Raw genomic sequence first — 26,247 nt, 5'->3', positions numbered from 1 at the left:
ATATAAATCAGTGAATGTAAAGACATGGAAATGGTCACTAAAAATTGCTCTTGAATTGGTGGAGAAAAGATTGTAAAAAATAGAGGATTCTTTGTTCATATTTTTTAAAGCTGCCCAAACTGGAAATCATAGATGAATGTGGCTTATGCAGAAAAGATGATGTAGACCTGGAAGCAGTTGACCTTTATGCAAAGAGGCCTTAGCCTTACATTAAAGACAGAGGAATGAATGTTTGTTTATGTGTTTTATCTTAAAATGTTTACGGTTTGTATTATTTTTAGTGATTCTCTAATTTAACCAAGTTATTTGATTAACTGATCAAGTATTGGTCCTGGTTACATTGATGGAGAGAATTTCCACTCTGTATGATGTCAGGAGTGTAGGGACCCAGTGAAGACCAAGTAATACTAAAAGATGATTAGTGTTGCAGGAATCTCTAAAGTAAGATGGGGTTCTGTACAAGGAAGTATTAATGGAAATATATCTCAGTAGTAATATATGTTACAATTGTTTGGCATTGTTTGCAAGAATTGTTTGCTACATTGTCATCTTGTGTTTTTCCAGGAACCTTTGAAGGAAGAGGAGAGGAAAATAAATATTTAATGACTTTCCTATGTATAGACATTTTGCTAGGTCTCTACATGCATTATATCATGTAATGCTCACTTAACAATCCCACTTTTCAGAGGAGGAAGCCAATTTAAATAACAGGTTAAATAACTTTCTCAAGGTAATTTAGTTAATGAGTGGGTAAAGAGAATGCTTTACTTTACTGAGGGAATGTCCATTAAAATCCCTGATGTTCTTTAACAGAGTTCTAAGGCATTCTTTTAATTGCTGAGTAATAAAGTATCCTTTTAATTAAATAAGACTGAGTGAACCGCGATTCTCTTGTACGAGAATGGAAAACATCCAATGCTGGCAAAATACACACTCCAGCTTTTTTCTTTTTGTTTCTTGTCCTTTATATGTTTGTTTGTTTGAGAGACTGGGTCTTGCTCTGTTGCCCAGGCCTGAATGCAGCAGCCTCAAACTCCTGGCTTCAAGCAGTCTTTTGGCTTAGCTTCCTGAGTAGCTGAGACTCCAGGCACATGCCATCGTGCCTGGCTGATGCCTTTTCCTTTTTTTCTGAAATCGTTTTTGTTTGTTTAATGCAGTTTGTGGACTATCAGATCTTTATTTAGAATGAACAGTTGCACAACAACAAAAAGGCACAATATAGCACAACTGTTATAGTGGGACAAAATTGTAGAGTGCTCTAAACTTGTCACTTGAAAAATCATGAGCTACTTTTGGCAGTTGAGCCAAAACCCTTAAGTACATTTGGCTTTTGAATGGTTTTATGAATCCTAACAACATTTTACTTCATATAAAGCAGCTTTAGATAAATTAAACAATAACTATTTCCATTGTGCCTTGAATATTGAAATGGAATGAAAATTAAATTAGTAATTAAGCAAGAACCTCTATTCTTCCTAAGTTATTCTCATTAAGTTTCATTTATTGTTGTGATTAAAAAAAAAACATCATGCAAGTATGCAAGTAATACATGAATACTTCCCATTAAAAAAGATTCAGTCAGAACTAGTTAACTTGAAAACCCCTTCGTTACCTCTTACAACACTGTACTGTATTCCTTACATCTTGTCAGTCCCTTCTTCCGGGATAATTGCTATCCGTTCTTTGGCTTATGTTCATCTGTTCTTCGTCCTCTTACAAAAAATGCTTGTGTATCTACATTGCATTTTTAGAAGCAAATATCATACTTTATACATTCTGCTACTTGGGTTTTCAGTTATTGCGTCATTGATATCTTCTCATGACAGTACATGTAATCGACTCCATTCTTTAGTAGGGGCACGTGATTTATTTTGTCCCTTTCCTATTGAATGATTATCTTTATAATTTTGGTGGGGAAGGCTTTTGTAAAAGTACTTCTACAGGTTAAATTCCTGGAAGCAAATTTAGGATTCTGTAATTTGAATGAAAATAAAGTTATTGCCATTTGAATTTTAAGTTTTGATGTTTTTGAATTTTAAAGTAACGCATTTAAAATAGGTAGTATATATGCATGGTTCAAAACTCAAAAGCTACAAAGTGAGTCAGCTTCTGTCTCACAGGCTTTCCTTTAACCAACCTCTTCTACTCTTTCTAGTGGCCACTGTTACTATTTCCTGTACATCCTTCTAGAAATAATGTGTGCATATATAGACATATACCTATTATATGAATTCTTTTTTTTTTTTTTTTTTTTTGCTGAAGAATGCCATGTATCTGCAGTAGAAAGATATATCTTGGCATGTCTTGGAAGTTATTCCTTATCAGTGCATGGAGAACTGCTTTATTCTATTTAGTGCTACATTGTGTTGCTTTACCATAAATTTAATTTGTTCCCTATTGATAGGTATTTAGGTTGTTTCCAAGCTTTTGCTATGGTAATGTTGCTGATACGTGTCATTGTGTACCTCTGTGGGATAAATTCTGAGAAATAGAATTGCTAGCTTAAAAATGGATTCAAACCATTTAAAATTTTGGTATATGTTGTCAGGTGGCTTTCTGTAGAGATTGTTCTACACTCCTACCAGCAAAGTATGACAGTAGCTCACCAATTCTGTTTTCAAACCTTTTGATCTTTGCCAGCCTGAGAAGTAAAAATATTTTAATTTGCATTTCTCTTAGTATGAATTGAGGTTGATCATCTTTTGATGTGGTTAAAGACAGCTGTATTTCCATTTCTGTGCCTTGTCTGGTTATATCCTTTGCCTGTTTTTTCTATTAGATTGTTGATCTTTTATTGCTCTGTACATGCTCTTTAGAAATTGGGGAAGTTAGTTCTTTGTGTTATTTGGAGCTGGTCAAGCAGAACAGTGGGTAATCCCTTGCAGTGGGTAATCCCTTGTATAGTCTATAAGCTTACCTGGGCCCATCTGTACCTTCTTCCCTTTGTCTCAGAGGATAATAGTCTTTTTTTCTCCTTTATGGTTAATCCTTCTATTGGTTGGTTGACATTAAGATTTACTTTTATTCATATTTTTCATATTTATATGTGAATAATTTCTCATTTGTTTTTAGGTAAAATTTGGTAATACCACCTTTAAAACAGATGTGTACCTCAAGTCACTCAACCCTCAGTGGAACTCGGAGTGGTTTAAATTTGAGGTAAGTTTTAAATGTCAGCATTTTTGAGTGTATTTTTTGGAGGTGACTCTTTTCCCTCAGGAATGATGAGAACCCTTTATTTCAGGCATAGCAGTTTTTCTACATCATAAAAATATTTTCTTCTCTGCTTACCTAAAAGTAGTGAGTCTAAAAAAAGTTATATTACATTTAAGAAAATTCAGTGTATAGTAACACATGAACAAAACAAGTCCTCAAATGTATCATATTATTATTATAGTTGTCTCTAGATTTTAGCATATACCAAAAATTACTTAAGAGAACAATATACGGATTAAAAGAAATTTTTAAAAATTGTGGCAATGTATATCATGAATATTGTCATGTAAATCATTTGTAAGTGCACAATTTGGTAGCATTTATTGTATTCACAGTGTTTTGCTACCATCACCACTACTTCCAGAAATTTTTCTTCACCCTAAACGGAAACTGTACCCATTAAGCAGTAACTTCCCATTCTCTCCCTAGACTCTGGTAACCTCTAATCTACTTTCTGTCTCTTTGAATTTGCTTATGTTAGATATTTCACATAAATGGAATCCATATACTACTTGTCCTATTGTATCTGGTTTCTTTTAGTCAGCATAATGCTTTCAGGTTGACCCACACTATAACATGTATCAGAATTTCATTACTTCTTATGGCTGAATAATATTCCATTGTATATATTTGCCACATTTTATTTTCTAGTTGAGTTATTTAGCTTTTTGTTTTTGAGTTGTAAAAGTTCTTTACATATTCTGAATATTAATTCATTATCAGATATATAGTTGCAAATATTTTCTCTTTCAGTAGGTTGCCTTTTTACTTTCTTGATAATTTTCTTTGATGCACAGAAGTTTTTAATTTTGATGAAATCTAATGCGTTTAGTTTTGTTTTGTTGTCAAATGAAAGAATCTATTGCCAACTCTAAGGTCACAAAGATTACCCCTGTGTTTTTTTCTAAGAGTTATATGGTTTTAGTTTTTGTATATAGGCCATGGATTCGTTTGGAGTTAATTTTTATAATGGTTTGACGTAAGAGGCCAATTTTATTCCTTTTTCATTTTTATTTTTTTAAGACAGAGTCTTGTTCTGTTGCCCAGGCTGGAATGCAGTGGCACGATCTTGGCTCACTGCAACCTCCACCTCCTGGGTTCAAGCGATTCTTCTGTCTCAACCTCCCTAGTAGCTGGGATTACAGGCATGAGCCACCATGCCTGCCTAATTTTTTTTTGTATTTTTAGTAGAGATGGGGTTTTGCCATGTTGACTAGGTTGATCTCAAACTCCTGACCTCAAGTGATCCACCCACCTTGGCCTCCCAAAGTGCTGGGATTACAGGTGTGAGCCACCATGCCCAGCCCAGACTTCATTCTTTTGCATGCAGAAATTGAGTTGTTTGGGCACGTTTATTAAGAGAATAATAACTTTTCCCATGATTGGTAGTGCACACAGAGACAGAAGGTAGTTATGTTCCAGTGGCTCATGGCCTGGTGATCTGAGGGGACTTCTCCAAGAGAGGAGCCTCCCATCTCCTCACCCAGGTTTCTTTTCATTCCTCCTCTCTTCCCACATGCGCTTCCTCCCTCAAGGCACTTGATCCTGGAGGTCCCTATCACCCATGTTCTCCTGTGTTCTTAGAAAGTCCGTTGTGTTGCTGTTAGGAGGTCTGTTTCATGTTGTGCTCCGCCACCTCCCTGCAGTTTCTGCCATCTTTATCTGCACAACTGTATATTTTCTTCATGCATCAATTTGGTCTGTCAGCATGCCCAAATCCTCCAAGAGATTATAGGGACTATACTAGGCTTTGGGAACAACAAGATGACATGCAAAATGAGATACAGTTCTTACTTACAGACGCTTATTATAGCCCAGACACTGGTGAAGTGCTTTACATGTGTTAACCTCATTGAATTCTCACAATGCCGTGAAGGCACCTTTTATTTTAAGATGACTCAGAAGTCCAACTCAGAAGTAGCTAAGTGGTAAAGTGGGAAAGATTCATATGTAAGACTTCAAACTAAAGTCTGTTCGACTTCAAAGCTATTACCAGACCACCACATCTCCATCTTACATTCTCTCATTCTACCCACCACTCCCTCCCCAAATTAAACATCCCTATCAGTTATTATTCCTGTGCGAGCAAAATTTTCCCTGCTTTTTTTTCGTTCTTCTTCACTGCTGTATCCTCAGCACCCAGAAGAGCATGTAATAGGCTCTCAGTAAATATTTGCTACATATATTGCCCATCTTCTCTGATACTACTTCCTTTACCTCTCAGCAGGATGTGAAGTTTTCTTGTTTGAAATTTCTATTGGACTGCTTAAGAACCTTGTGAGGACCAATTTGGTTTTCCTCCCCTGCTATTTCATGCCAGCCCTTGTATTGGGCAGCATTGTGGTTGCTGTGCCTTTTCTGAGGCCTATGTTATAGCCTTTGTGGAGCCTGGGTAAAATTTAGCCCTTGCAGGGTAAGATGTGTTTTTCAATTAAAGAACAAGGGAAGGAAAGCATTTGGTTTGCTTGAAAGATGCTTTGATTGTGCTTGGGGACCTAACTCATACATGAAGATGGAAGAAATGACACTAGGATTTTTAGACACTGCTTTGCTTTATGGTTTATATTAGGACCGTGATCTTTCTTTTAGTGCTGGAAGACACATTCTCTAGTGGTTGGGATACTGGGGAGCAGCCCTCTATTGGAAAAGCTTAAAGGTCTGGATTAAGAGAACAAATTCTATTTCTGGTGCCTGCTAATTTGCAGATGACCTCAGACAGCCTTACTATTTGGAGCCTCTGTGTTTTTCAAATGTGAAATCTTTTCTAGAGTAGTATTGAGGTGGCTGTGAAGCATGTTGTTTATAGGAAGGTCTTTGTGTATGTTAGTATGAGTTGGAACTACTCAAAAAAAAAAAAAGGAAATAATATTTTTAAATCACTCAGCGTTTTGGGATAGTCATTCAGCATTTGGCAGAAAGTGGGTTTGAATATTGGCATTTTTGGGTATATCTTCTGTTCTTTAGTTAATGTATAGTTTAGTTAGTCTGAGTGGCATAGGTGTGCTAAAATAATAGAACTGCAATTTGAAAAGCTTTTGTGGCCATACTTAAATGTCAGTTTGCATGAGAAAAGTGTACCTGATCTGTAGACTCAGAGCATTTATGGGCAGTGGCAGCTTTTATTTATTATCTCTGTGGAATATAACTATGTTTCTCAAAATTACTACCTCATCAGAGTAGCTTGGCTGTGTCTCAATCGTCTACCAAAAGGATTCAGTTATAGAACCTGTTATTCTTAACCTCCCAGTAGCTTTCACCCAAAGGTTTTCAAGCCAGATGGATCTAAGGAAGATAATTTCTAATTTCTGTAAACTCCAGCTCTTTTAAAATGAGCTTCCATGTTATCTGCTAGAACATTGAACTGGAAGTCAGTAAATTTTTTTTAGGACTTCACCTTTGAGGCAAGTTAAAAAAAATCAGTTGGACATGGATGTAAGGATTTATTTCTGAACTCTCAATTCTATTCTATTGGTCTATATGTCTATCTTTATATTCTTACCATACTGTTTTAATTACTATAGCTTTGTAGGGAGTTTTGAAATCAGGAAGAGTCAGTCCTACAATTCTGTGATTTTAGTTGATATTTTTGTTGTGAAATATTGATTTTCTTCTCATTTTCTTTTGTGTATATGTACAGATTTTTCTTTTAGCTATTTCTAAAATTCCGCTATGTATTTTGAAAGACCTGTTACACATGTATTCAGTCTATTGTGCCATTTTAAACTACATTATTAAGATTAAGATGTGGAATATATGAGTAAAAAATAATCAGAGTAACTTGCCAACATGATTTCAGATGGAATTAGAATTACAGAGTCCATCTTCATTACCCAAGCAAAACACTGGAATGCTTATATAGTTTTATTTTGATGGCCTTTCCCCCCGACTATAACCTAGAAATGGTTAAAAACAAACAGTTTTAATTACATTGTTATTGGAATGGTGGAAAGAAGCAAGCTTAATGTGTCAGAGTAATTTTCATGATACTAGGAAATGCTAAAAAAAATGATATTTCATTTTATTGATGATGGTAATAAACTGGTAATTTTTAAAGCTAATGAGTACCCAGGCAGCTTACTTAACAATATAAAAAATAATATATTTAGTTTATGAAATAAGGGATTTACCAGGCATTTCCCTTAAAATTTAGTAAGTTACTGGCCAAATACAGTGGCTTATGCCTGTAATCTCAGGACTTTGGGAAGCTGAGGTGGGTGGATCACCTGAAATCCAGAGTTCAAGACCAGCCTGGGCAACATGGTGAAACCTTGTCTCTACTAAAATACAAAAATTAGCCGGGCCTGGTGGTATGTGCCTGTAATTGGGAGCTGCTTGGGAGGCTGAGGCCTGAGAATCGCCTGAACCTGGGAGACAGAGTTTGCAGTGAGTCGAGATCACACCATTGCACTCTAGCCTGGGTGACAGAGCGAGACCCTGTTTAAAAAAAAAAAAAAATTTAGTAAGTTACTGTTTTGACTAGTCTTCCTGAATAATGTATATGCTGTGAAAAATGTACTTAAAACTTTGTGTTTATAGTTAACATTGGTTATGTAGTTCTTTTTTTAAACCTGATTATCTATCAGTTGTTAATTGTATTCGGTTATATATATATCGTGAGTACTCAAATAAATGTCTTAAACAAAATAGATGTTTTTATGTGAAAGAAATGTGCCAGGCATTGTAAGGGTAGTGTGGTTGCTCCATGCAGTCATTCTGGACTTTGTCATCTATACATACAGCTTGTGGCTTCTCTTAAAAAGATTCAAGGTCCTTTGGCTCCAATTTAGCACCTGGAATTCCAATGAGCACATGAGTGTTCCAGGCTGGCAGAGGAGCTAGAGTAAAGGGGAGTCCAGGAGGAGCGGGTGCTGAGTTAACATAACACTTGCAGCCGAGCAAGCCTTCTTTAAGAAGTTTTCCCCCTTCCTACCAAGCTCTACGTAATGATTTATACTTGTATCACATTTGGTTGCAAGGGAGGGTAAGAAATGCAGTCTTTTGGCAGTACATATTGCTAATTTAAACATTAAAAACATCTCTCAGAAAATCCTAATTTAAAATATTTTGTGATTTCAGATAAGATAAACTCCATTTAATCTATTAAATATTCTTTATTATCTCATTATAATTCTTGAATTTCTCTATTCAGGTTATTCATATTGCTACTATGTATGTATGTATCAGAAGCTATTTTTGGTCACTTAGTTTTTAGTATAGTGCCCTCTTATGTCAGCGAAGGGATACCTAGTGTACTATGAGAAAAAAATGATAATACTCAGAGGTGAATGTACAGGTGGTTAAATAAGAATATACAGAGAGTATTTTTAATGATGTTAGAATTGGGGGGGAATGCCTTGGAGTAATGGTTAATGGTTTGGTTTAGGATTCTTCCTGTTTTATTAAATGTGTAAACAACAGAATAGTAGTGGAGAGAATGCCATTGGATAGCAGATGATTTGGAATGGATTAGTATTCAAAATGATCATTTTATTTTAACATTTTATTATGGAAAATCTCAAGCATGCACAAAGGTGGATTAGTATATTGAACCACCTATCAGTCACCCATCTTTAACAACTTGTCTATATTCTGCTGTTCTTGTTTCATCTTTTTAACTAACCCCGCCCCCCAGTTTTCCTTGTGGGGATATTTTAAGGCAAATTTGAGATGTTATATAATTTCATCTATAAATTCCAAATTATATAACTTTTATAAAGAAGGACCCTTTATAAATAAATCTTTAGATCATATTGTCACACCAATGATATCAATAATAATTACTTAATGTACTTTGATTCTTAAAATTATCTTCAGAGACTGGTTTATTAGCTTAACATTAACAAGAAATTAAATAGGGGATAGAGAAAGGCCTAATGTTTCATATTTAAGTTTAAAAAACCAACCAAAGTATAAAGGTTGTAGAGCTATCACTTGACCAAAGAATGTATAAGAATGATAAGAGATTTTAGCCAGCCACAGATTGTCTTAATAGTATGATATATCTGATGTAAAGAAGAACATCCACAGATTGTATTTTAAACGTATAATATTCTAATTATAGAAAATAATAATCCCTTTGTATTCTGTCCCAGTCTTAATATGTTCCCTTCCACCATTTTGAATCCTAACTGTCTATAATATGTTCCCTTCTAGCCACTATATTTGTTGAAGGATGCCGGCAAATTAGATAATAGCATGATATCCAGAAAGTGGCAGCCAAAATAGTGAATATGTCTTCCATGAGGAAGAAATCGTTTTGCGCTGTTCTCCGTTGTAAATCCCTCTGTTTGGCACAGTGTTTGACACATAATAACTCGATAATGACTGAATAAAAGGAGAGAGGGTAGACGTTTATATCATGAACTTAATTCATGAACTTAGATTATTTTTTTCTTACACATAATGTTAGTTTGGCTTATGGGTTTTTCTCTGAAATTGCCCTTAGAAATTGTGGTGTAATTGTGCTCAGTTAGCATTCTTCTCTCTATAGATACTACATGAACTCTGAGATAAAATTCCTTAGGCATTTTTGCTATATATCATAAGGCAGAGTTGTAAAACACAGGGTAATATGTAAAAAATTGAGATACAATTTTTTTGTCATTGTTAATCATCCCATTCTTGTGCTGGGAAATAAACTTTTTTCTTTAGGAAGATGGGATATTGTGTAGGAAAAGGAGTTATAACTTTTTTGTGTTAATTCTTCTATCTACTTTGGTGCTTAGAAATAAATCTGTAAGATTTTATTTGGAGATATGTCATCCCTTTCATTTGGTATAGGTGTTCATTTGTGGTAATTAAGATTTAAAAACTATATGAGATTTAATTTTAAGGTATACTTTTAGGTGGATGATGAAGACTTACAGGATGAACCTTTACAGATCACAGTTCTTGACCATGATACTTATAGTGCAAATGATGCCATTGGTAAAGTGTACATTGATATTGATCCTTTACTGTATAGTGAAGCTGCAACAGTCATCTCAGGATGGTTTCCGATTTATGATACCATACACGGTAAGGAATAATAATAAAGTATTATAAATAACAATCTTAATCTTTTTTATTTGTCCTTAAATATGTTGGTGTGATATTTGGTGGTTTAAAATATATGGCTTTAGGCTGGCCTCAGGCCTGTAATCCCAGCACTTTGGGAGGCCGAGGCTGGCAGATATCTGAGGTCAGGAGTTTGAGACCAGCCTGACCAGCATGGAGAAACTCCATCTCTACTAAAAACACAAAATTAGCTGGATGTGGTGGCACATGCCTGTAATCCCAGCTACTTGGGAGGCTGAGGCAGGAGAATCGCATGAACCTGGGAGGCAGAGGTTGCAGTGAGCCGAGATTTCACTCCAGCCTGGGCAACAAGAGTGAAACTCCATCTGAAAAAAAATATGTACATGTATATCTTTAAATGATGCATTTGAAAAAATAGACAAATAATAGTAAATTATTGTTAGTAAAATTCTTGCTTCTCTGAACGTAATTTGAGATAATGCCTGCTAAATTTGTGTAATATTATAGGTAAATGAATGATTTAAAATTGATCTAGTATTGATATTGTGTTTCTAAAACACATTTTCAAACTAATTAATAATGATTTTTGTACTTAAAAACTATTTAAAAGTTTTTTGTTGCCTGAAGCAGAGCTCTCAAACTGTAGTCTGTGAACACATAATAGTAGTTCCTTAGAGTCTTTCACAAAGTCTGTGAGTTGGGAATTGTTTTCTATGTAATACTCTTAATGTTATTCATTATTCTTTTTTTTCTCACAAAGGTATAATGAAATTTTCTAGAGGTTTTATGATATGTGATATTATCACACATTGATTGCAGAGCAGAAATGAGACTCTGTGCATCATTAGACATGATAGAAAATTCTGAAAATATAAGAGTGTCACTCTTTGCACTACATTTTTTTTTTTTTTTTTTGAGATGGAGTTTCACTTTGTTGCCCAGGCTAGAGTACAGTGGCGTGATCTCAGCTCACTGTAGCCTCTGCCTCCCAGGTTCAAATGATTCTCCTGCCTCAGTCTCTAGAGCAGCTGGGACTACAAGGCGCCCGCCACCATACCTGGCTGATTTTTGCATTTTTAGTAGAGGTGGGGTTTCACCATGTTTTTGTAAATATATTTTTATTAAAAAATACTGCTTATGTTAACATAGATGAGTTTATTATTATAACTTTAAATGAAGTAGTAAGTATATGTTTTTAAATTCCCAGTTTTAATTTTTAATATGGTAGATATTGATAGATGTGACCCACCCATATAGACAAAAGGTCGTCAGTGATTTTTTTTTTTTTTTGAGACAGAGACTCACTCTTTTGCCCAGGCTAGAGTGTAGTGGCACAATCTCAGTTCACTGCAACCTCTGCCTCCCATGTTCAAGTGATCCTCTTGCCTCAGCCCCTCTAGTAGTGGGGATTACAGGCATACGCCACCATGCTTGGCTAATATTTGTATTTTTATTAGAGATGAAATTTCGCCATGTTGTGGTCTCGAATTCCTGACCTCAGGTGATCCACCCGCCTCGGCCTCCCAAAGTGCTGAGGTTACAGGCATCAACCACCTCGCCTGGCCTGTTGGTGATTTTTAAGATTGTACAGGGGTCCTGCAGCTGAAAAGTTCAAAAACTGCCAGCTTACACAGAGTCTTCATAGAATGGCAAATAAACCCATTCATAACTGGTATTTCTCTAACCAGTCCTGCATCTTTCTTTTTTTTTGAGACGGAGTTTCGCTCTTGTTACCCAGGCTGGAGTGCAATGGCGCGATCTCGGCTCACCGCAACCTCCGCCTCCTGGGTTCAGGCAATTCTCCTACCTCAGCCTCCTGAGTAGCTGGGATTACAGGCACGTGCCACCATGCCCAGCTAATTATTTGTATTTTTAGTAGAGACAGGGTTTCACCATGTTGACCAGAATGGTCTCGATCTCTTGACCTTGTGATCCACCCGCCTTGGCCTCCCAAAGTGCTGGGATTACAGGCTTGAGCCACCGTGCCCGGCCTCTTTTTTTTTTTTTAAACATTTTTGACTTGAGAATTTTATTGAGAGCAGTTTATTAAAAGGAAATACGATGTTTGCTGGGATTTATGTATAATTTTTTGTGATATTATTTATATCCTATTATTCACTAATGTTGAAAATGGTAAATTGAAAAACAGCATTTTTAAATAAATTAGGGAATATATAAACTCTGAGTTAAACAGTCAGAAAAAAAGTGTATTTTCAAAAACCAATGTCATAAGAAAATTATACAATATATTATGAATCACAGAATTCAGTTTACAAAACATGATGATTTAAAATGTATTTAGAAACAAAGGAATTGCATATACGTGGTATCAGTGGAGAAGTTACAGAATACATGATAAAATATCCCTGGATAATTTTATTTCTGGATTATAATTCTGTTTTTCTTGTTTGCCTTTCTCCATATTTTCTACAATGTATATGTATTTTGTTTGTAATTAGGAAATAAAATTCAGTCAAATATTATATTACTAATTTTAGAAAGATGCTGAAGAAGTCATCTGGGATTAATTCTTGGGTTTGGATTAAAGACAATAGCTGTATGAATGAATTTTCCAAACATTTTGTATTAAACATTGTTTATCATTGGTTTAGCATGTTTATGGGCGCTTTCTTAGGAATATAATGCTTTCTTTTTCTTTTCTTTTTTGTTTTGTTGAGGCAGAGTGTCACTCTGTTGCCCAGGCTGAAGTGCAGTAGCAAGAACATGGGTCACTGCAGCCTTGAGCTCCTGGGCGCTGGTGATTCTTCTACCACAGCTTCCTGAGTAGGTGGGACCATGGATGTGTGCCACTGAACCTGGCTAATTTTTTTTAGCTCTTTGTAGTGATGGGGGTCCTACCGTGTTGCCCAGGCTGGTCTTGAACTCTTGGGCCCAAGCAGTCCTTTTGTCTTGGCCTCCCAAAGTGTTAGGATTACAGGTGAGAGCCGCTGCATCTGGCTCATATTACATGCTTGCTGTATTTCTTGTTTCTTTTCTTTCTTCCTTCCTTTCCTTTCCTTCTTTCCATTTTTTCTTCTTTCTTCTTTTGAGGCAGGATCTTGCTTTGTTGCCCAGGCTAGAGTGCAGTGGCACAATCTTAGCTGACTGCAGGCTTGACCTGCAGGCCCCAAGTGATCCTCCCGCCTCAGCCTCCCAGGTAGCTGGGATTATAGGCACATGCCATGACACCTGGATGATTTTTAAATTTTTTGTAGAGACACAGTTTTGACATATTAGCTAAGCTGGTCTTAACTCCAGAGCTCAAGTGAACCACTCACCTCAGCTTCCCAGAGTGCTGGGATTTGCTTTCTTAATATTTTAGTAGGTAAATTATTGAGTCAGTTTTCTTAGGTTTTCCACCACAAGTAGGAATTTGACATGAAGTCAGGACAGTTCAGTGAAAATATTTAGTAAATGTTTAGAGATAAGAGCTGGGTCATTCTTATTTATCAGAGCATGTTTTGAAAACCCTTATTCTTGGAATTTATTTATTTAATCAATTTTTTTTAATAGAGACAGGATCTTACTGTGTTACCCATGCTGGTCTCAAAGCTGTCCTCCTGCCTTGCCTCCCAAAGTGCTGAGATTACAGGCATGAGCCACTACTCCTGGCTTGGAATTTTTTAGTTAGCTTACTTTTAACTTGTATTCATTGAGATGAATAAAACTTCTTTTGTTTTAAATCAGATTCTTACATTAATTGTTAAGAATATATAATCTGGGATCATAAAGATCTGAATTTTAATCCTGCATCTGCCACTTAACAGCTATTGACACTATGAAAAGTTTTCAACTTTTATTAATTAAATATTAATTTCTTCATAAAATGTGGATGATACTACTACACAAGCAATTATTACCTTATTGGGTTGATGTGATCACTATGAGATACAAATATAAAGCATTTAGTACATCCTCTGTCAGTACTCAGCAAATCTTGTCACTGTAGTCATTATCATTATCTTCAATTTAAATTGGACTCTTTTCTGATTAGTCTTGGGTCAAAGTGGAGACTTGTGGTGAAAATGAAAATTATTCCTTTTCTAATGCATACATGTTAGGCTTCAGAAAATATATAGAAACTACTGAGAAAAAAATAATTAGGAAACAAAGCTGGCATTACTATTATGATCAATATATTTTGCCTTGATTTATGATGGAATTATGTCCAGATAAACTCATCTTAAGTTGAAAATGCATTTAATACATCTAACCAACCGAACATTGTAGCTTAGCCTAGCCTATCTCAAATGTGCACAGAACACTTGTATTAGCCTACAGTTTGGCAGAATTAACTAAAACAAAGACAACTTTTTAAATAAAGTATTGAACATCTCATGTAATTCATTGAATTCTAGACTGAAAATGAAAAATAGAATAGTTTTGTACCATGTTAAAGTTCAAAAAATTGTAAGTTAAATCATTATATTTTAAAATCATTATTTACCATTAACTTGCTTCATTATTTAATTGTACATTACTTTCTTAAGGTAGATACTTGATTTTGTTTTTAAATTTGTAGGTATCCGTGGGGAAATCAATGTAGTTGTCAAAGTAGACCTTTTCAATGATTTAAATCGGTTTAGACAGTCATCATGTGGAGTCAAATTCTTTTGCAGTAAGTAAACATTCTATTACTCAAGAGGAAATGTAATAACTGTAAAATATGAGAAATGAAGTTCACATTTCAGAAAGCAAGTAGAGAAGGAATTATTCTTGGTTTTAATGCCAAAGAGAAAATTGTTTATTTTCTAGAAATAGTTAAACGGTAGTTCTGATTTGAGTATAAATGGTATCTGGTTTTTGAAAACTTATGGAAATTTTCATTAGAAAAATCCAGTGACATTTTACTATAGTATAGAACACTGAAAGAAAGGAGCAGAACACTATGGCTAAGCACTATGGTGCTATCCCAAATGACACAGACTTCTATGGGGATTGAGTCTAGAGAACTCCTTGAAATGTGTGGGTCTGAAACGGGCAGGTCCGGGTTACTCACAGCCAACCTGCAGTAGTAGAATTGAAATCCCTAAGTCAGGCGTCCCCAGACTTTTTACACAGGGGGCCAGTTCACTGTCCCTCAGACCATCGGAGGGCCGCCACATACTGTGCTCCTCTCACTGACCACCAATGAAAGAGGTGCCCCTTCCTGAAGTGTGGTGGGGGGCCGGATTAATGGCCTCAGGGGCCACATGCGGCCCGCGGGCTGTAGTTTGGGGACGCCTGCCCTAAGTAGTTGAGTTAGCTTCAATGCACAAATGTTTATTTTAAGAGACTAATTTGGTACAGATATATCAGGTTCTCTCTTTTTTGAATTTGAACTTGACTCCTCAGGTTATGTCAGAAAGGCAGTGGTTTGATTTTTGTAACTGCTTTGTGGTGTACAGAAGTACTTTTACAAAGGGCTTTGAATAATGAAAGATTAAAAAAAATCATTATCTGCTTTCTACCTATTTATGTAATAATTAGCTAGCTGACTTTAATTTTGATTTTTTTAAACTTTGTGTTGCATTCTATTTAAGGTTGTCTATAACTGTTTTCCAAATTAGGCAAATGCAGTTCATATTTACTTACATGAGAAAGGTGAGAGGCCTCATGGAAGAAAATAATTATTTCTAAGAATAAAATCGATCTTAGAAGACTTATTAGAAGTATTATTATAATTACATTGAGAATATTATAGTAAAAGATGTTCTTCTATTATGTATCTAAAGATCAGAAAACTGAGATGTACATTTTTTAAAAATTCAGTTTTACCTTTTGATAAACAGAAGCATAATAATTTGTTTTAACAGCAACGTCTATTCCAAAGTGCTATAGAGCTGTGATAATTCATGGATTTGTAGAAGAACTTGTGGTCAATGAAGACCCAGAATATCAGTGGATTGATCGAATTCGCACACCAAGGGCGTCAAATGAGGCCAGACAGAGACTCATTTCGTTAATGTCAGGTATTTAAAAAAAAAAAAAAAAAACAACAACTTTATTACTGACTGATTTAATACTTTCCTAAATTTTTCACTTTCCTGTGTCATGCCACCTCAGATTTTACAATGAAGGCTATGAATTATAAGTGACTAAATGCCTTCCTCTGGCCCAGCCTTCCTGAACACACTTGGATTGCCTTCTTTTAACAAGTGGAAATGTGAACCAGAAGCATTTAGTAAAAGGAAATTGCGCTGATGAGGTAGTGTAGTGGAAAGAGCCCTGAGCAACGGGGTTAAGGAAGGAACCCTGAGTGGGAACCTGGATTCTAGTTTTCCTCCATCTACCATTTATTTGTCAGAGCTTAAGCAAATCACCTCCCTCTATCTCTCATTCTTTCTGTTCAAATGTTGCCTTTTCACAGTTCTTCCCTGGGTACTGTAGTTCCTTCTATCCCTCCGACCACGTTCCCTGCCTCTCTGATGTCATTCCCTTTTTATATTTTTCTTTGAAAAATTTGCTTACCGTTTTAAAGTTTATATTAATGTTTATGTGTGTATATATGCGAATATATATGCATACATATATTTTACACAAAGCATCAATGTTATATTTATATAATAAATATGCATGTTTGTTTTTATTCTGTATATTTGTGCTGTATAAGTATATATTTTATAATTATGCTATATTGTAATAGAATTATGTTCTATATTTTATCAATTATATTTGTATGATATATTTTCTCTATGTAATATTAATATGTTTACTTGTTTTTTATCTGTTCACCCCACCAGTGTGTAAAATCCACTAGATTTGAACTTTCTCTTTCTCATTCACCCCTATATCTTTAGCACTTAGAAGAAAAGAAGAATACCAGCATGTAGTACAGAGCCAAAATTGTTTGGTAAATGAATGCATGAGTAGGTGAACCTTACTTGCCACTTCTTTAAAATGCAACTAATAATATCTTACCTCCCCAAAAGTAGGAGGCCGGACCAGATTATCTTTTTGGTTTCCTTCAAGTTCTGAAAATCTGTGATTTTCTTGGACTTTTTTTTTTTTTTTTAACTGCTGCAATATCTGGTCTTATAGTATATAATGTAAAGATACGAAGCAAGAACGAGATTTCCTTTTTTTGTAGGTGAACTGCAGAGGAAGATTGGCTTGAAAGTACTTGAAATGAGAGGAAATGCAGTTGTGGGGTACTTACAGTGTTTTGATCTGGAGGGCGAGTCTGGGTTAGTGGTACGAGCCATAGGAACGGCGTGTACTCTGGATAAATTAAGTAGCCCAGCAGCATTCCTTCCTGCATGTAATTCCCCATCCAAAGAAATGAAGGAGTAAGTATGAATCAATGAAATTGTTCTTGCCAAGATTTTTATCTTTTATCTATGCATTTTCATTTGATTTGAAACATTTCGGTAAGGTTGTTCAACATTTTCTCTGTGATGATTTTTATTGGCGATGACTGTCAAAATTTAAACTTAAAAATATTTAAATATTCTAATATTTTATTTATACTTTCTTTTTTTTTTGTTTTGTTTTGTTTTTGACAGGGCTTTGCTTTGTTGCCCAGACTGGAGTGCAGTGGCACAGTCTTGGCTCACTGCAGCCTCCACCTCCCAGACTCAGGTGATCCTCCCACCCCAACCTCCTGAATAGCTGGGACTATAGTGGTACACCACCAAACCCAGCTAGTTTTTGTATTTTTAATAGAGATGGGGTTTCACTGTGTTGCCCAGGCTGGTCTCAAACTCCTGGGCTCAAGTGATCCACCTGCCTTGACGTTGTAAAATGCTGGAATTTACAGGTGTGAGCCACTGTGCGTGGCCTATACCATCTCAATATGAAACTAAAATTAAGTAATGTAAAATTAAACTTACTCCAGATATTAAGACACTGTATATATAAAGCATAAAATGAATTTTCATGCATTGTGTGGCATTTTATTTTCTGAGGAATGCTTAAAACCCTCTACCAGACAATCCAGTTATGCTTATTAACGGCCACATAGTAAGTATATAAAGCAGGAGAAATTGATTTGTGCATAAGTTTTAAACTCAAATGTCTGGAGGCCAGGCAGTTTATATAAATAATCTAACTGGGTGTAATTAAATAGGGTATACTACCATCTGTAAAGACAAGGTTGGCAAACTTTTTCTGTGAAAGGCCAGTATTTTAGGTTCTGCTCATACAGTCTCTTGTGTTTATTTACAAAAAAAAGGAGTTTGCTGATCCTGAATCTAAACAAATTTAGAGTTACACATTTTAGAAAAACTATGTGTGATCCTGCAAAACACATCTCTTGGCTTGATTTGGCCTGTGTGTGTGTCATCATTGTGGCAGAGGCAGAGGTTTTCAACGTGATGGTGGTGGTGACTGTCAACACAGAATGTTTGGAAAAAGATTTTTCTGTCATAATGATTAGGGGCTAGGTCCTGTTGGGAACTAGAGAGGCTGACTATCCTGCACAGCAAGGGGCAACCCTATACAATAAAGACTTGTCCCATTCTAAGTACCTGTATTACTTCAGTTGAAGACCACTCATCTAGAGATTCTTTTAAGTCAAGGGTTGGCAAACTTTTTCTAAGAATGACCAAATGGTACAGGTAAATAATTTAGTTTTTGCTGATGCTACTTCATAACTGTCATTGTAGCACAAAAGCAAGCATAAACAGTATGCAAATGAATACAGTGTGGCTGTGTTTAAGTAAAACTTATTTACAAAACAGATGGCAGGATAGATTCAGCCTGCAGTCTGTAGTTTGTGGACTCTTGTCCTAGATAATCAGGGAGTCAGAATTGTGTAGTCAGAAAACCTAGAACGTTTCCTAGTTCAGCAGTAGTAAGGCGGTGTTTAATAGCAAGGAATCACAGTTTGAAAAAACATGTTTTTTCACAATCATATTTAAAGGAAATGTTCATCTAAGTGTGTTGTTTTTGTTTGGCCATTTTATTTTTGCTGGTTGTTAGTCATTTGAGTTGAATTTTATTCATAAAAGGAAGCACAGTGTTACATACTGCTTAATTTTACTTGGAAACACCTTGGCATATGAAATAATTGTTTTAAGTAAGTCAAGGAGTGAATTTGTTTTATATTCCATTTAAAATATCTCCTAGAAAGATAAGAATTGCCAGCTGCCGGCAGTAGAGTCAGATTGCAGATTTAGCTTTTTGAGGGATTCAGATTTTTTCCCCCTTTGTATAGCAAATTTAAGGAAATATTTACTAGCAAATTGAAGTACAAGTTTAAGCAAATTTAAGTAAGTTATTTGGAAAGAGAATGACAATGCTATGTTAACTGTTGGTTTTTTAGAATGAAATATGGATAGCAAGGGGATGTGTTTTGCGTGCATTCAGGAAGAGTTCTATTAGTGTAAACCTTCTGGGATTGCATATGTTTTCTCCTTTTCTAATCTTCTTGTGGCCTCATGATGAACGTAAGTTGCTTCCTTAGGATTTTCTGAAAGGCATCTTACTAATTAAGTTTTTTTTTTTTAAACTCCTCAATACTCAGGCTGTTTTATTTCAACTGGATTCATTGTATTTTTGATAATGAAGCAATTTTGGGTTCTATTACAAAGCCTATTTTATGATTCAGCTGATTATAACTATTCTGGTATTTAATTATCATGTAATACTGTTGAATCTAGACAGGAATTTGATAAAAGGTAGTTTAGATTATGTTACTGACTGTCTTGAAAGAAATATTAATATTATAAACATGACAGGATATTATTATGAGGCATGCTTTTATTCAGGGAGACTGATAGAATCAGAAAACTCCCAGAATACATTATGGTGATGTTCCAGTGTATTTGAATTTTAATTTGATGCTATAATTTGAACATTTTACACTGTTCATTTTAGTTTTTTCATTTTGTTTTACCTATATTAATGGTGTGTTCTACTTCCTAAAGTTGTTTTATTCTTTTAGATGTTCAGTATCATGCACATTATAAATCCCTTTGGTGTTTTCCAGCTTAACTCCCTTGACAATAGAAAGTGCTTTTAAGTATAATTTATTGCTTCTCTACTTAAAAAAAAGTGCCAAGAGACAAATTCTCCTGTGTATAGTACCATAGCATTGTTTATTTTTAAGTCTTGTACTTTTTAATTCTTTTTGAGAATTCTTATGCTTTTTCTCACTTCAGTGGAGAAATAAAAACAAAAACAAAACCTTACTCATTTTTTTTGTGTAAAAGTAGACCACCAATGAATTGTTTGATTTTTATCAGTTATAGTAAATGCTTTTTAATTTCTGTTAGCAACAAAGGCAGAAAAGTTTCTCCTATTGTAAAATCAGTAATGTTTCCAGAAAGTAGTCTGTAGAGCTTAGAAAAGACTATTATGATCAATTATGATTTGATCATAATTGTTTGAACCTTGACAGATTGTGAATTGGGGAATGTTCCTGGGCAGTCAGTAATATAGCAATGGAAAAGAAAAAAATGTCAGGCAAAGTTGGGCTCTTGGCCTGCCTTTAATTTGTATTGTAAAAAATGAGAATGATCGTTTTTTAGAGTGTACTCACATACGATTCATATGATTCTGTTTCCCACATTGTATGTTAGCAAAGGCACTGCACAGTGAAATAATTGCTAATATGAAATTCAGGATTCCTGTTTATATAATATGCCTTTTTACAACATTCAATGTAATCCTTTAAGCCAAACTTTTTCTTAAAAATCTCAAATGTTATCTATGAATATACACTTGTATAACTGATCTAAGTATAAACATACACACAGAGATACAGTTTATTATAGGATGTAAGTTGATAACTTTACAAAATTTTGATTTGGAATGTAGTTTATATAACATATTCTGTATGAGGGCCGAAGTTATTGACATTACTTTATGAAGATGTCTTTAAAAGCACAGTCTCCTTGTTCTGTTTCCAGTGTAACCTGATTTTAAGCCATATATTTGGTGTATCAAAATACTGGAACATGTTGATCTGCGTACATCCATTCACTTTACTAATTTCTCTTTATGCGGTCATCTTTCATATTCTTAAGTTCTCCTGTCTTACTAGCCTAGACAGATACAGTTATTTAACTTTCTTTATAGAGAATGTAATTAATTATGTCAGCTATTCATATCTCAGTTTCAAAGGTAATATAAGAACTTTATATTTGACTTTTTACTTTTATGGGTATCCTTCCCCATAAATAGTTCATAGTAAGTTCTATTGTGATAAAAATAATAATAAATATTTTAAGGGAACTTAAAATACAGATCTTAGTCTTGTTCTCATTAAATTTCTTTGACTGTTCTGCTTGCTGTTTTCTTATTCACAATTAATAAATTTAACTAATTTATTAATCGGATACTTTAAAATTATAACTATATCCTAACAAATTGATATTTAGCTATTTTTCAGTTTCAACTTGCTTTTGCATGCTAGGGATTAAAAACAATAAGTTCTCTTCCCTAACTAAAGCTCCTTTGAAATTATTTTAACATAACTCTGCAATCTGTTGTATGTATTGTTTTCTTTTCTTCCACTTGGACCGCAAATTCCCTCAGGTCTCCGCTGGTTCATCCTCCAAGCCATGGATGCCGTTCGACTCACAACAGCCCAATTCACACTGCTACTGGCTCACGACTTACTCAGAACTTCTCTGTGTCTGTTCCCACTCTCATCTATACTGGTACGAGACTGCTCAGACTCCAGAGCTGGGGAGATGCAGGCCACGGGCAGAGTGGCTGCAGAGGCAGGCAGGCAGGTAGTGTAGGCAGGTACCACAAGTCCTTCCTTCATCCTTTTCTTACTCGAAGTCCAGCTGCAGTGAGAAACTTCTGTATTTAGCTGCCACAGAGGCTCTAACTATATGGAAGTAAAGGTATCCCTCCAGCTTCCAAAGTCTCTTCCACAGATCTTCAAATAACCCTATCTTGTATATGTGTACTGTGAATTTTGAGGAGAATCCTCCCATGTGTATTTTTATAATTATTTCTGCATTCATTTAAAAATAAAATTGATGATTAGATTCTAAATGAAATAACTGCCAAAGCTTCCAATTTGCTTATTTTCTTTATATATAAAGCCTATTACACTAGGTTCTGTTTCATTCTGTGGAAGAGAGCTATTGGAGAACAGGTAAGCAACTATTCTGCATAAAATGCAATGTTTCTGTGTAGTTGTATTCATTTTTCTCTCTGCTGTGTTTTTAGCTGTGGCACTCTTGCTGCTATAGGATAAGGAAACATTTTTTTCTTTTGAGGATATCTGTTGTGTGTGCAAATATAAAAACGATTATGAATATTTACACACACTATTTGTAGTTACCGTTTTTCTTTTGTAACTTACAGCATTGTTTATTTAAAAATATTTTGTCATATATTCTTTTGATTTCTCCTTTTGATATTTTTTTACCCTCTTAGTCTGTCATTTCATGCTTTTTTGCTTTTTCACTTGGCTTATTAATTGTTTCAATGCAGATAATATTTATCTGGTGAGTGATGAATTGTTAAACAGCAATTGGTTGTCTTTGGCCTTATTCCCAGCTCCACACGTAAGACATGACTGCTGGCCCTGCCCCAGTTCTTTCCTGGTGTTTGGATCATGCTGCCTCCTGTCAAGCCCTTTGGCACATGATTACTTAATATTTCTCCACCTTCTTCTGGCAGGATTCCCTTCAATGAAGATCCCAATCCCAATACTCACTCATCAGGACCCTCAACCCCTCTGAAAAACCAAACCTATTCCTTTTCACCTTCCAAGTCCTACAGTCGACAGTCCTCTTCTTCTGACACAGATTTGAGTTTGACACCCAAAACTGGTAAGGCGCTTCCACCCACCTTTTGGTTTTTCTTTTTTTAAAAATTTGTTTCTTTTTCTTACTAGCTTTCCATCCAAATCTTTCCTCTTGTTTTTGGCATTTAAGTTAAAAGAGGATGTGAATACTGATCATTTTCAGTTATTGCCATTAAAATATGAAAATTTTGTATAATTCCGAAATGATCTTATCTGGAGATCTCTATTTTGTTGATTTAATGATAGCATAGATATCAAAGTCCAAGATTTATTTTGGCATATAGACATTTTTCATTTTATGCTCAAATTAAGAGGAATAACATCTTTAAACATTTGACTAAAAAGTAACACTAGTAGCTTGCAATCAAATTTCTCATGCATATAAGCATTTTTGAATTACTTCTGCCTATTAATGAATATAATTCTAATATTTTATTATGAAAAATCTCTTAACCATTGAAATGGTTATATTGGAGTACATCTGTTAACTGGGTATTTAAAGTGTTTGGTTTTACTAGTCTTTCTAAGTTAGAAAATAGCATTTTTACTTATTCTTAAATTTTTCTGTTTATCAAATTTATATATTTTTCTTTCCTATTGTATTTTGATGAATGATTTCTGGATTCTTATGAATATGTTTTATGATAAAAAGTTGATGAAAAATCAAATTAATTCCTTACATTTTAGAATAGAATTAACTTATTTAAATCACCAAATTATTATTGTTCAGAAAAATCTAAAATAAATTTAAAAATTTAACAGTTAATGGTGTGAAATTTTTATGAACAGTATTTTTGTCTGACAGTTTTCCCATTAGATGATTAAAACATAGTACTTATTTGTTATTTTTAATTAATATTTTAAAAATAGCCTTATTTGTATGTTAGAAAACAAATTTATGTAACAATTCTAGATTTTGTGAAAATAAGGAAAAGAAGTCTAAATCCAAAGCAATGCTTCTTCTAAGGAAAGATCAATTTTTTAAAGCCTGTAGATTTAGTTTGTTTTTATAAATGAAGTTGCAAAATATAATTATGAACACCTGTTTTCTTGAAGATAACAGCTTCATCTTTCTAGATAATTGTGAATAATGTCTACAAATGATGCAGTTATTTCATAGTAATGAATGCTTTGGAATTTGGCACCTTATCAGGTTTATGCCATAAAAATGGAACCATCCAGATTGTAGTGAAAAAAGTTTTTTTTTAATAAAGAATAAGAGACTGTCTCCTTAAAACTCATGACAATCAAGACAAGACAGACTTATATTACTATTTAGGTAATGGTTTTAAAAAAAAATATTTTTGAGACTTTGGTCTACTGACTGCATATTCCAGGCCTTTTTTTTTCCTTTTTTTTCTTTTCTTTTCTTTTTTTTTTTTTTTTTTTTTTTTTTTTTTTTGTCATACCACAGATAAAGTTTGGAAAGCATTTCCTTGATCTTTCTGTTTCTTTCTTTTTTTTAAAATTCACCAAAAAGACCAAGCCTAAAAGATTGTCAGGTAATAAATTAACTGAACCAGACTTATCTTCTTTTAGCTTTCTAGTAGGCAATCAATTGCATTATCAACGAACTTTTTGTATTTTGTCTTCTAGCTCCAGATTTTTAGTTTAGAAAATGTTATTTACAAATATGGTATTATTCTCATGTTTTTCTGTATTTATAAGCTACCTTTAAATAATTTTGTTCTCCCTAAAATTATTTATTATTTCAATAGCTTATTTATATAATATTAGCAATTTTTAGCCCCTTGGCCTTATTTTAAGTCCCTAAATATCTCTGAATTGTTTGGAGGAGCACTCCAGTTTCTCATGGAGACTTTAAACAGCAAAACTCTGCTTGTTATCAAAATTCTAAAACTGTAATTTCAGCATGTACTTCCTGATTCTCTGCCTTCTGATTTACGTTTGTCAGAATCAGTGTCTTGAGAAATAATGGAAAGAGATAAGCTGATTATAATTTATTTGGGAATCCAAAAGCAGAATAAAGTTAATAAAATTTAGACAGAAAAATTTTTTTTTTCTGTTTGTAGTTAAAGCTATTTATTATCTGTTTTTTTCTGGTAGGTCTCTTCTTTTAAAAAATTTTATATTTTTTTCTGTAGATATTAATTTTTGACATTTACAAGGTTTTATTTTTATATGTTTCCCAAGTATTTACCAGCAGTTGAATTTTAGATTTACTAGTGTTAGAATATTGATTTAACACCTGATTTTAGCTAATTTATTTTTAGCCAGGCTTTTGACTATGTATAGTTTTTATAGAGGGTATTTGACCCTTAGTGTACTCATGTCTCTGTAAATGCAAATAATGCTATGATCAGAATAAAGTATAAATGCAAATAATACTATGATCAGAGTAAAGTATTAAACATTTTAGAGGAAAAAGAAAAGTACTAATATACATCTTAAAACTGGACAGAAATAAGTTAAAATTAATACTGACAACTGTCTACCTAATCCAATACGGAGTGTTTTTTATGGCTATTCAATTAAAGTGCCCATAAATGCTGTCTTTTAGTTAGTAACATTTGAAGTACTGCACCTTTATCACTTTAAATAAGTGTTTATATTTTAGGCATCAAGTTCTGGCTCTAAAAATTTGAAAATGTGGTACATTTTAATCTTAAATTCTTAAGCCAAAAGTGCAGGCAAGTTAAGTATTTTGAAGTCAATTAAAGTTTACTAGAATCACGTAAAATCCTAAGTTAGTGATTTAAACAATTTTAATGAATGTGAAGTTTGTAAAGGTTTTAAGTTTTAGACTATGCCTTTTATTTACATTATGTGGGATAGATGGTCTTGCTAGTGACTTTTCATTTGCTTAGTGTAATTTGTCTATGCATTTTAAAGTTCATTTTTACTGTTATATTTTGCCTCATCATTGCTTTCCTTAGCCTGCATTTTCTGATCATCTTCTGAATCTGCATCTTTTCTCTGCTACTTTCCTCCACAGCACCTTACCCACAGGGACCTAGGATTTACCTGTGTCCCAGCTCCCCCCCTCTCTCTTGTGGTTCCCTTCATCTTAAAAAGTCCTGTCTCCTCCTCTCGGAATCTAGCCTTATCCCTCATCATTCTAGCCTTGTCAGCCCAGTTCTGAGGAAAAGTGTTTCTTTCAGTGAAGAGCTGTTCCTGGCTGCTTCTGGTAGGATCACATTATGTCAGCTTTTTAATCCCTTTATTTTTCATGCTATAAAGAATTATTGGATATTTTATACAAGATGCATTTCTATTATTTTTCTTACTGGTAGATGGAGTTAAACAATTGGAAATATAAGGATATGATTGAGGATTACTTGATGGCTAATAATGACTATTCT

The 26,247-nt window shown here is 34.3% G+C and overlaps 1 protein-coding gene across 23 annotated transcripts in view; it reads left to right on the top strand.

The window, feature by feature from the left end:
* The window catches only part of C2CD5 (C2 calcium dependent domain containing 5), a 93,392-nt gene that overhangs the window by 6,353 nt on the left and 60,792 nt on the right, over positions 1-26,247 (top strand). For 10 of the 23 annotated variants that reach the window (XM_074402895.1, XM_074402900.1, XM_074402889.1 and 7 more), the window contains exons 3-8: positions 3,073-3,159; positions 10,062-10,233; positions 14,756-14,851; positions 16,029-16,184; positions 17,303-17,501; positions 21,694-21,818. In XM_074402895.1, the coding sequence (XP_074258996.1) occupies positions 3,073-3,159; positions 10,062-10,233; positions 14,756-14,851; positions 16,029-16,184; positions 17,303-17,501; positions 21,694-21,818 (835 nt within the window). The other 13 variants (XM_074402902.1, XM_074402898.1, XM_074402893.1 and 10 more) reach the window with 3 other exon arrangements.

This window comes from Saimiri boliviensis, chromosome 7, assembly GCF_048565385.1.
Source record: "Saimiri boliviensis isolate mSaiBol1 chromosome 7, mSaiBol1.pri, whole genome shotgun sequence".
Classification (NCBI taxonomy): domain Eukaryota; kingdom Metazoa; phylum Chordata; class Mammalia; order Primates; family Cebidae; genus Saimiri; species Saimiri boliviensis.
This window is presented reverse-complemented; position numbering and strand designations above follow the sequence as displayed.